General features: G+C 42.2%; 1 protein-coding gene across 1 annotated transcript in view; it reads right to left on the reverse strand.

The window, feature by feature from the left end:
• pola1 (polymerase (DNA directed), alpha 1) overlaps window positions 1-12,943 on the reverse strand; it is a 51,879-nt gene that overhangs the window by 24,734 nt on the left and 14,202 nt on the right. The window contains 7 exon segments of the mRNA XM_020609638.1: window positions 987-1,168; window positions 1,678-1,852; window positions 2,062-2,193; window positions 2,337-2,469; window positions 2,815-3,020; window positions 3,124-3,216; window positions 4,133-4,165. Coding sequence (XP_020465294.1) covers window positions 987-1,168; window positions 1,678-1,852; window positions 2,062-2,193; window positions 2,337-2,469; window positions 2,815-3,020; window positions 3,124-3,216; window positions 4,133-4,165 — 954 coding nt within the window.

A 12,943-nucleotide genomic window follows, 5' to 3' on the forward strand; every position in this document is an offset into this window, starting at 1 on the left:
TTTAAGGGCTGCGTGTGCAATACTCCTCATTTAATTTAATGAATGTTCTCCAAGCCAGCGGAGGACAGAGCCTTGTCAGTTTTATTAGCATCTTCCAAACAAGAAAAACCTGCGTGCCCTGCTCCTCATTAGAGGCTGGTAACACACACAGACAAGACCTTGGCCTGACAAATGGCAGGAGATCAGTGTGTATGTGTCCACAGAGCAGCGGGGGTTAAGGAAAGGCTTTTCAAGTTGAGGAGTCCAAAGTATGCCAATGAAAACAAAGTCTGTGCTGGAGCCAGGCAGCTGTCTAAAAATACAGACAAAGACACAATATAGAGGACGACTAAAACGAGGATCCTTCATAGGAAACTTTCAAACACCTCAGAGACACTTTCATTCTGTCAATTTGTGTCTCTGCTGATTAATCCATTACACCAATGAAACACCACAACGATAAAACAACTTTGTTTTTCACTTCATTCTCTCTGTGGTTTTGTGTGACCACACATGACTCAACTTATTCTTCTGCTGAAGTCCAAGTCAGACCTATGTAGGTTTAATGCATTAAAACGTGGCCCTGAGATCTGTACAGGATTTTAATAGTGTGGCAACATTTCCTTTGAGATGATGATGTAGCTGAGAGGGTGTGTGTGTGATGTAAATTTCAAGTTGCAGAGGCAGGCAGATGGCAAAATCCACCTACAGTCATATCTAAAGCTCATGTTATACATCGTTTGTTTAATCCATTATAAATTCTTATGTGGCACACTCTTGGCAAAGAGAAGTTGGCACCCAGTGAGGAATAACCCCCTGAACTGATGTTTTTACACTTTGAACAGATATAAAATTTCCTATGGTTCATGGACACTTATCTTTCAATGAAAAGAAGAAACGAAACAATTTTGAAATGCTATTCTTTGTTTGTGGTTATAGGAATCCTGTAACATAATACGGCTGGGAGACTTGCACGATGGCTAACACTTTATACTCCGTTTACTTACGTCTACTTTGAAGACGCTGTCGTAGACGTTGTCAGTACCACACTGTGGGCAGGTGAAAGTGAACCTCTCACAGTCTTTATAGCGCTCCTCGTCGGTCAGCTGGGCCGGAGCTCCCAGCATACTGTCAGCCTCTTCCTCCCTCTGGTGCTGCTGGTGAGCCCTGAACTGACTGGGGTCTAGGCCTGAGATGGACAAGAGCATTCACTACAGATTGTTTCAACACACAATTTTATTTGCACAGTTACCCACTTGTTGTTCAGCCTCTGCACATCAGCACATTCAATTTGACAATAAAAACTGAAAAATAATGGATTCTACATTAAAGTGGCACTCTCATCTTTGATTTCAGCTGGTTTACATCAATACAGAAAAAAAAACTGGGAGTATTCAGCACCAGGTTATACAAACTGGCTTGATTGTGTTTTTATATTAGGATTCATTACTAGGGTGTATTAATAAAATAAGTATAATAGTACAAGTGTTATGGAAGTTGATTCAATCAGCACTAAATTAAAACATTTCAATACTTTACCTGAACATTTTACTTTGTTTCCTTTTCCTGTGGTTTAATATTTTAAGGCATAAGGCAACCTGATATTCTTCAAGTTATAATTTGACACCTGAATGATGGTGAGCTGCCCACTCTTAATAAAAATTAGGTCTTCTACAGTCTACCAAAAGCTGTAATTACCGAGCCACGTGGCTATGAGTATGCTGTCAATGCCCTCGATAGGGTCACAGATGCGAGACACGACAGGGTGGATCTGCTGGGCCAGGTAGTACTGAGTGTCCAGACTGAGACCCTCCTGCTTCTGAAGCTGCTCTAAAGCATAGGCTCTCTGACTGGCTGGCAATGTGGAGCCATCCTAGGAGAGAACGGAAACACATACAACAGTGTGACTGTAGTGTCAGTACAGGTCAGTGTTCCAAAAATCTCTCTTTAGATGGCGCAACACTGGTATATCAGTGCATTTCAGGATTTTACTCATGATAATGTCTTGAAATGTAATTATAAAATCCCTAAAATGGTTTGAGGAAGAGTGTCCCAAGACATGTTTCTTTCATATATACACACCTTGCAGATGATGTAAGAAACTGTGTCTCCAGCTTTGACCCGATGACCACCCTGGGAGTTGATCCATAACGCCACATGGACATGAGGGAGGCTCTTCTTGTCTGGATAGTCCTGAGGATCCTTTGTCAGTGCCTGGAAGTGACAACCGAAAGATGAGAGACAATGAAAAGACAGGCAACAGCAACGAGGCGTCGGCCTAGATGAGGATATACACAGCATAAACACACATGTGAGGTCCAATAATAGCAGAACATTCTAAATTAACACATCTTGACCTTGTGTATCTCGTACTGGTTGAGGGGGACCGCTCCATTTGCCACCTTCTCTCCAACTTCCACCAGGTGTTTCTGGATGTTCTCCACAATTACATCACGGCTCTGGTCCGACAAGATCTGACCAATGACATAGCTGAGAGAAGAGAGAAGCACATTTTACTATACAAGTACTTTAGATGTTCATTAAAGACTGCTGCTACTTTAAAGACCCTTGCAACGACTGGGATGTGTTACTCACCACCCACATGCACCAAAGTTACAGAGCTATCAATGGCTGCACATCTAACCACTTGACCGTCCCAGAATTTTGTTTCTTACCGTTTTAATCCTTTTGTCCCCCAGTGGGAACCTCTTGTCTACAGTATGGAAGCATTTATTACTGTAATCATTTCTATCCATGTTAATACTGTAGTCTTGCTGTACAGTCTGTGTACAGATACCAAGAAAACCACAGTTGTAATGGGTTCCTCTAACGTACTTGCCACACTCCTTTGCCAGGCCACACCAATCTCTGCGGACAATGTCCAATCCTTTGAGCTCTTGCTTGACACTGTATCGTCCTTCGCCGTGATTCTCCACCACCAGGGCTGCATATTTCTTTTTCTTCAGCAGTAAAAGAGACTTGAACACCCCATCAATGTCGATCTCTAGCAGTTTGTAGAGTTTATTGACTTCTGCCTTCACCTGGGAATAATAAACACATTTGCATTTACTCAACTGTCGAAACACACAAAGAGGAAATGTACATTTTGTTTACTACTGTCAGCCACAGAAATTTACAACAGACCTTATTACCAAGCTTGATAACTTCCTCCAGAGACCTGCTGTTGGTGTTGATCATAATGGAGTCAGTATCTCCGTAGATGACGTCCAGATTCATCTAAGTCACAAAGGAATAACATGACACAAAGGAGTTTAGGTTAGAGAAAGAAAGTTTCACATTAGGATTGGACACTAAATCAGATTTACCCATATCACAATTTCTACAATAAAAGTTGTGTGGATGTCAATAATTTACAGACAACAATCAGCGACATCTAACCATAACCAACAACAGTACATTTGTTGTAATAGGAAAAAAAAAATAAAAATTTTGAAGTGACTGTGGCAACACGGTGGTTAATAGAGGTGTGACGATATACTTAGCTCACAAAATGATACGCGATATTGAGTGCACGAGACGAGATTTGAACTATTTTTAAGAAATCATTCGGCTGAAAGTCACAAAATGCAAAACAATGCAGGTACATTATGAAATGTTTTAGCTGATCATCTTATAATGAAAGTCACTTCAGTTCTACTTTGATAATGAATTATCATATGCAGTAAAAGGCAATATGGGAGCAGTAGAAAAGGTTTTGCCACAAACTCATGACTAGCATCTCTTCTGTATGATTTCACACTTTATAACTGTGCATGAATTATGCACGAGCTTCTAACTATAGCTATACTACTGTTGGCATTCACTGTCGAATTTGGGCCAGAATTAAACGCACCATAACAGCACGGCATGTGTTTTCATTAGTACTCCATGTTAAACAGTGTTTTTTTAATGCCGACACACTGGCGGTAGAACTGGTGGCAAGGTAGAGCAACAGCCCTGTGACAGATTGGCGGCCTGTCCATGGTGGACCCTGCCTCTTGCCCAGTGTTGGCTGAATGGGCTCCAGCCACTAAAAAGAATTATCGTTACATTTCTCACTACTCGCACTGTGATGGTATTTTAGGTCCAATTCTCCAGCATTACTCCAGAATTATTTGCTACATTTACAACCAAGAGCTTGTTAATAACCAACCTTCTGAACCAAGTCTTTGGTGTGCATCAGAATCTGAAGGGGAGAGCAGAGAGAACAGTGTGAATGGGTGCAAATACCAACAACAACAAGCATTACAGCACACAAACACAGTAAACAAACAATGATTAAATATTAAGTTTCTATGTTATTTTTTCAGTCTGTCTGGCGTTTGCATGCACTTGTGTGGACATGAGAGCAGAGCAGGTAACTTGCTTTTAAATGAGGGATAATTGGCTAAAAGGGCAATTATGAGAGCTGCTGTGACAGGCATCTTTTCAACCCACACACTCGAACGCACGTGCACACCTTAATGAGTCATAATGGCCTTTGTTGCCTGCAGAGTCAATGACAGACAAACAGAAGAATTCTGTTAACGCAGGTTGTTTGCTGTGTGAGCGTGAGAGGGAGAGATCTGAGCCGTAGAGGAATCCCAACAGGTGGGGGCTCCGGATCGCTAATCTGGGGGGTCAGAGGGATGGAACGTGGTGTGACCTGTCACCAGCAATCTGTTCCTCAATCAACTATGGCCGCATATATACACAACCCAACTCGCACTGTTCTCCATGTGGGGACAAGGACGTGGCTATTTCAGAGTGAGAGTGGTGGGGGGGGATGGGGGGGGGGGCGTTCCACTGCTTGAAACCAGAGTGGGACTTAAGCATACTTTATGGGCTGATACATACCAGTGTACGGCAGGGGGAGTTTGAGTCATTCACAGAACAGCCTTCTCCATTAGGGACTGCAGTCAAGGTCATGGTCTCACCACAAACACACACACTGATAATCACACACACACACACACACACACACACACACACACACACACACCTCAACTCTTGGCTTGAGGACATATGTACTTAATTGTGCTGCTAAGCTTTTATACAGATAAAATGACCGGCCCGTGTCCTACTGGTCTCAGGAGGAAGAAAGGAAGAGGAACAGAATTGGATCGAGTGCAGAGGTAGATTCATCTCCAGAGCAAAAGTAATTGTAATAAATTCTGACTACAAATACACACTTTGACACATTATCAAGTAGCTCAACAAGCAAAGTGCAATGTTTGTGGCATAAAAGCCTTCAAGTAATGAATGATTTTTTTTTTTGTCTAGGTAAAATGTGAAAACTACTCATAGCACTGAGTTTATAACAAGAAGTTGAATTAACAGTTAAAGTAAATAGGAATAAAACCTAGTCTGAGCTGAAAGAAGAAGCACTAAATACTCTGCCACACATTTTGAACCCAGCTCCATTTTTCCAAACAATGCAACATCATCCAGCAAGGTGCTGCGTTGGTCACTTAAATACATGCACGCACACGTTCCTGATTATGTCGTTCCATAGGTGGCAATTTTAGCTTTTTCTTACACTCACAGATTTAAAAAAAAAAAAAAAAAAAAAAAAAAAAAAAAAAAGACTGCTGTTGTGAGAATTTTCCAGTGTCTTCCCATAAAAAAAAACCCACTGTACAGTGTTTTGGCAAACAAGCCTCCAGATGACAGTTCCTTAAACCAGAGGCCCTGGATCCTATTTCACAGTCTCACTGGTGCCTTTAACAACACAGTCCCATGTGTTGTTTTAAACCACGGCTGCTGTCAGCCTGACCACCCTAATTTAGATACTAAAGGGAGCCCTGTCTCAGTGGCAAATCCTTTGAATGTTAATAAATACCTTTCTTGTCACTGTGATCATCGTATTAATAAGCCTACATTAAAACCTAGCCTTTATTGTAAGCTCTGGGCTCTTCAGTAACACTTATGATAAAAACTACAAAAGAGAAGTGTTGTAAAAGGAGAGAGACGAGGAGAGGCTGGAATGATCGGAGAGACGGGTGGAAAGGGTAGAGCTGCGATGGATAGAGAGATGTGGGGAAAGAGAAAGCAAAGTGAGGTGAGAGCAGGAGCAAGTGAGGTGAAAATGTGTTGATGTAATTGACGTGCAGACTCATTTAGACAAGTTTTCCATATGCAGTCAGTTCCCACAGGACAGACTGCTTTAAGGAATGAACTGTGTGAAAGACAAGTCGTTTGACCATGACGCTGGAATGTGTGTGACCGACTGAGTGTGTGTGAGACAGAGTTTGATATTACTCACATTGTGTGGACTGAATCCTGTTTAACAAGCTCACATGGTGGGGACTCGGGCTCCATGTAAATGATTTAATTTGGTTTAAAGCTGGGCTTACTCTATGTTTAGGCAACAAGTGGTTATGGTTAATGTTAAATTAATGTCCCGAAGACACAGCCCAAGTCAATATCAAGTCCCCACGATGAAGGAACACAGTTCCTTAACCACATACCAACACACACATGCTATACGGACCAATGCAAACACACATCGCCGGGAGTAAAATGTTTGTGCGTCTTCCCTCTGATTGATAAGTCACCGCCATGCATGCCACTCAGACCAGGGCAAACAACTGAAACAACTTGTTTTACTTAATCTTATCACAAAGTTGTATAATTCTCTTCAGTAAAACAACTGCTTTCACATCAGCCAAATGATTCCAGACTTAAGCTGCAACACTTTGTTAGTAAATCAATCAGTTGTCGTAGCTTGTCCAATGTCAATACTGTCCTGTTTTCCTACTCTTCTAACAATAAACCATCTTTGGGGTTTGAAGCATTGGTCAAATGAAATAAGAATTTTCAAAATGTCATTTTTCCACTCTCTACTGACATTTGAAAGACTAACAGATCAACTAAATTCCAATATCGATTTTTACGTTGTGCAGTTTTAATATTTTTACATTCTTGTCAGGTATTGTTAGACAATCTTCCCTTTAAAAACCAAAACTTCTTTTAGATTTTATGAACCATTTTCCAGTCCAAGTTCTCCTACAGTAAATTTGCTGAGTGAAGGATCAGGGCACAAAATTAGTGGGTAGAGACGACTTTTACATTCACAACCCCATCCTACCTCATCCTTCATTTTTATGCCAAAATATATACGACAGCTCAGTTAGCATCTTTTAGGCTCAAAGATCAATGAAAGAAAAAAAAAAAAGCACACCCTGTCATACATATATACACGTATAGTAGAATATAATCTACTGCATGCAGGCGCACACACTGCCATTAACTACTGCAACTAACATATTACTTTAAACTTTAAACAGTCAAATGAAAACACAGAACAAAAAATCCAGTGTGAAGGAAACACGTTTGCATTGAGCACTGATCTCCATCATACATACACTACTAAATTCATCCAAAACCAGCCAAACATTTCCCTGCATTTAATTCATTAAAACCATTTGCATCATGAAAACTGCAATGAGGCTGCTTTTACACCTGACCATTGTTTCGTTTAGGCAAGACAAAGACAACGACATGAGGTTGCCTTTAAGTTCTCATCTGACATCCTGCATCTCTTTAACAGATCACTGACTTAACAGTTCATAACCACAAGATTGATTTGGCTGAATCTTAGCTTTTGGATTCTTGCTAAGCTCACATATCTACCGTCATAAAATCCTGTGGCTGGTCTGCTTTGCTTTCACACATAGTAGTCTGCTTGAAAGCTGCTCTAGCCCACATGCTAAAATGCACCAGAGCTCGTCTCATCAAGAGGAAAGCATCCTTAGATGTCAACAGTACATTGCCTTCTAAACCGTGTCACCGTAACACTTGTCAAAAATGCAGCTCCACTAATCTGAAAAATGCTTAAAACACCTCGATAAAAGTGCAACACACAGCAGAAGTCAGGTTTCTAGCTGAAGTTTTATCAGACTAAACAACAGCGCATGTGAGTGCTGTAGAGAGTCCTTATGAGCTGACTTGCACAGTTTACGGGTGACATATTTCTTTGGACTCCACATTTTTAAAACGCTGTGTACCAAACAATCTGACTTCAGGGTACCTGCCCCTGCCAATGCTGCTAAAAGATGTAGCTGTTAAAGTGGTGCTACTGAAGCCTATCGCACTCAAAGCTGCCACAAAGTGACCGAAGGAGACGACTACAGGTGCACACAAACATAAGTAACAAATGTTGCCCAGTGCAGACTAGTGCAGTTAAACAAATCAAGTCATCTGAACAGAGAAGGTGGAAAATAAAAGCAATGAGTTGGACATTTGCTATTTGTACATATCCATTTAAAGTACCTACATGCACTTTTTAACAGAGCTAATATCTGACTAAAATCTGCACTTTCCTGCTGTCTCTGACATGACTTTTCACAGCTTGCATGACATTATTAAAGCTTTTAACAATGCCACACGTCTTTGAATGTGCACCGTGTGCTTATCCATGAGTTGTACCCATTTGCTGTGTATTACTGCACCATGTCGTGCTAACTGATGAGTACTTCAGTCTTGTGATACCGGCCTTTTCCCAGCTGTTCAGACATTTGTTGTTCAATCCACTTCCCCGCCTCCACATCAAAATACCCCACACGTCTTTTGCCAAGCTGTCATATAAAAATATTAGTCTTAATTCACTGGCTTGGTTAAGGGACAAATGGTTTATAGATTAAAGGGAACCAATAAAGACAAGACACACATAATGATAAGCAGACAAAAGGGCATCCAAGTCCCCACCACCCACCCAATCTCCCTCTACACACATACCATACACCCCTGTGCTGATCAGCAGATCACAGGCGGCATGTTAAACCTCAGCGCGGCAGAGGGCCGTTGTAAAAAGAGCCCAGGGCACCAGTGACGATTGTTTTGAAAAGCACTCAGCTGAAAAGCATTTTGGGATGACAGTCGGCTGACTGAAATAGCACCTGTGGAGGAACACACCACATTGCTGCTGGAGCTTGGGGTGTCTACGCACAAGAGGTACACAAGGCGAATGAGTACGCATGCACAAAGATGGACAAAACACAAAGCCCTGGCTCACTAAGACAACCTCGCACACGAAGGACCATGAAAAACATGCGTCTCTCCTCCGTTAATGTGCACACACCGCTGTATACACCCACAGAGAATGGAAATCCTTCTTTCACTAAAATGACTTCACTTGCATTCAAGAATGCATAAATGCAAACACACACACACACACACACACACACATACACCTGTCCTTGGGGATGCCATAGCTGTGTTCTAATGTCTGCTCCTGGACGGGTCAATCTGCTGTAAAGCCGTGTCTGATTTAATACAACCGGCTGAGATCACAAACACCGACATTGAAAATAACTCAACAATGACAACGATCCTCCTGTCGTCCAGAGTCAACGGAACTTTAACAGCTGGAAAGGACACATCCCCATGTGTCAAAGCAGTCTCTGATAAATTCTTAAAATGTTGTCAGGCAAATAAGTAATCTACATGTCATGTAGAAAAACAAGTGGGCTCATTAAAAAGTGATATTTGGGAAAACTGGATCAGGAAGAATAAGAAAGCTTTCTGAATCACGCATCAGCTTCAACCTCACACACTGAGATAAAGGCCACTTCTCATTCAAATAATCCTAACTGTACTTTAAATATGATATAAAATTCAGAAACCCTCAGCTTAGCAGAGAGAACCAGGGGTTCATGGCTAAACTGGTTCAGTCCTGGCTCGTAGCTGGTGACTAGCCTTAGAAGTCTGAAGTTTCAAAAAAAAGCATGTAAACTTTCTCTCGTCTCTGAACACAAACTGAGTATCTGCTCTCAATCAAGTGATCTTAACAACGGTGGTCGGTGGAAGCCACTGATTGCTGTGGAACGCAGATTGGTTTGACCTTTGACCCTTTTGCCAGCAAATCTGACAACCATTAGCAGGTGTGTGTGTCTCAGGATGGAGGGTGACTCCTGAAAGCCATTCTGCTGTAATTGAGTCTCTGTCCTCGAGTTTAAAAACAGCCTAACAGAAGCTTGTAGTTGACATTATTGAATGGCAAGCAGAGTGAAGGATAGAAGCAGGCTTGGGTAACAGAAGCGAGGGCGCGGAGAGGTCAAAGTTTGGTTTAGGTTAAACCCTCGTATACGTGTGTGTGGTTGTAATGGAGTCTGAGTAAATATTGTGGCCCCTGGTGTCCTTCATACAGGTTCTTAATCATTCTTCTTGACTCAAGCATTTTAGACACAGGAACACCAGACTGTGACAGTGGTTGAGAAAATATCGTTGCCTCCATTTCTTTCATTCACTCCTACTGTCTCAAAATGGTTCTCCTGAATTAGATGTAAGAGTACATAAACCTGCTGACACTGGTGTATGTGTGTCTGCATATGCATGTATGTGTCTGAGGAAACGAGGGCTGCATGTTTCCATGGTCCTGTATTCCCCTTAAAGAGCTGGCTTTACTGCTGATAGGAGTGGACTTAACAAATAGTCACATGGGAGCAGTGCTGCTATTTTGGCTGCATTAGCTTGTCTGTGAGGGCGGACAGTGGACAGGACATGGTTACAGAAAATAAACTGCAGCTTTAGTGACAGCTGCTAATGAGGCCATGTGAGGATCACTGATAGAGTTGTAAATGAGAGGATAATTACTAAATGGTTTTAACTGACTTGTTAACCAGGTGAAACATCCAGTGTGTTCATTTGTATTAAAAGGTTAGTTTCATAATTTCTGACCTAATCGTCTTTACATCAGGAAAAAAATATTTGGTTTTCTACTTTGTTTCTGAATCATTTTTCAGTTGATACAGTGCCTCAGTGACCAATGTCAGTTTACTGCAACATGATTTACCATTTCATAAATACTCTGTATTGTTGTCTATAAGCTTTTATGTGAGGAGCTGCTAACAAATTTTTTTTTTTTTGTTCAATCAATTTTAGAAAAAGCATTAGTTTGAGTCAAAGGCCAGCTTTAACAGGATGCAGGCAGCCTCTGCAGGATACTGCAATGTCACGCTCGCAGCAATTAATTCAAATTCAACCGATCCTCGTGAATTATGAGCAACCTTGCAATTTTGTCTATTCACTTTCTGCAAATTTGACCAATCATCGTAGTTTCCCACGAGTTTCACCCACCACAGCAGCCCTCTGCACAAAACACTGAGTCTTATGTCACCAAACTCACTTCCTTCTTTCAGGCTGTGACACAAACATCTCACATTTAGCAGTAATAATTACTACTGGCCACACAATTCCCTGATGTTCTGCACAACAGCAGGGCCCAACTGTGTGGAACTGCATGCACCACCCTTCTACTCCAGGGAATGGATGAAATGCAGGGACAACAGACAAGACAAGAGGTTTGTCTGCATGCGTGACAAACTGTGTGTGCGTGTATGTGCATGATAAAAACAGTAGTTTAGGAATAAGAAAAGTATCATAATGTCTAAACATGGTGTAAAAGATTTCTATTTAAATATCAAGTTGGATGTGTAATGAAATGAGAGAAGGGGAGTGTGTGTGAGAAACATCACTGAGTGAGGCAGAGAGAAGAGCTGAATCACAATAAGCTTACTTAAGATTTCTTTTAACACTCAGAGCAGTGAGGTTTATTCTCACTGGAACAACTGCCTTAGATGTTTTAATGAATTATACACAAAAATCGCAGCTATTTTTGTATGATCTTTTCATATGATGTGATGCGCTCCAAAAAAATAGTCATGGTCAAAACACCTATGGTCATGAACTTTGGGTCATGACCGAAAGGGCAAGATCCCGGATACAGGCGGCCGAAATGAGCTTTCTCCGCAGGGCGGCCAGGCGCACCCTTAGAGATAGGGTGAGGAGCTCGGTCACCCGGGAGGAGCTCAGAGTAGAACCGCTGCTCCTCCACATCGAGAGGAGCCAGCTGAGGTGGCTCGGGCATCTGTTTCGGAGGCCTCCTAGGGAGGTGTTCCGGGCATGTCCCACCGGGAGGAGGCCTCGGGGAAGACCCAGGACACGCTGGAGGGACTATGTCTCTCGGCTGGCCTGGGAACGCCTCAGCATTCCCCCGGAGGAGCTGGAGGAAGTGTCTGGAGAGAGGGAAGTCTGGGCATCTTTGCTTAGACTGCTGCCCCCGCGACCCGGTCCCGGATAAGCGGAAGAAAATGGATGGATGGAAAACGTTTGGCACCCCTGCTACGGAAGTATGGTTCAGGGCCACAAATCTGGGCACGGTAACAGTATTCAAGAAAGTTACAACTAAAAAGAAGTTGGTTGCAGCAGAAAGTAAAACCAGCATTAACACTGGTGTGGCTTTTGGACGACGGCAACAACTGAGAGAATAAAAGGGGCTGAAAGTGACGCCATGGTGGCCATATTTCTCCTGGACAGGCAATTATCAGTTTTATTTTGCTTGGGGGACATCTGTTAATTTCCTGAAATCTATAAGTAGTAGTCAGGTGGTGTGTCTTGCGTTTTTGAGGAATGGTTTTGAAGAGAAGTCAGAATGAAAGGGTGGGATTTCTTCGAATGTCTACTTTCAAAATGAAGCTTCCTCTTGCTGGTTTTTCCAACCCTACCTTTAACTACACTTTGCAAAGCAGCTTTTGTGGTGCTCTTAACCGTTAACCGTTAATAGACACTTCTCTACCATGAACACCAGGATGAGAACGTAACAGTCACAACGAGCCAAACGCCACTGAGTGCTTCCTGCAACTGGTCCCTTATCTACCAGACTGTACACAGAAAACTGTTTAATTCTCTGTTTCTCAGGTGAAACTGTCAGATGAAGTCAGGGATTTACAGCTCAGGGGTTGGCAGACAATAAAAAGCCCTCCTGGTGTGACAAATACATTAATCAGCCCATTATAACCTCATGCGTTGAAGTTGCATGCGTTTCAAATATCGGTTTCTCTGGCAAACATACAAAAGAACCCAAAATAACGCAGAGAGATTGAGGGGGACATCAATCTGTGGTGGACCCTCAGCTGTGTAATTCTAAACCTTCACCTTCCCCCTAATACCCATCATGCCCCCCTTAATACCCGCACATACCAGA

Source organism: Monopterus albus, unplaced genomic scaffold, assembly GCF_001952655.1.
Source record: "Monopterus albus unplaced genomic scaffold, M_albus_1.0 scaffold100.1, whole genome shotgun sequence".
Taxonomy (NCBI): Eukaryota; Metazoa; Chordata; class Actinopteri; order Synbranchiformes; family Synbranchidae; genus Monopterus; species Monopterus albus.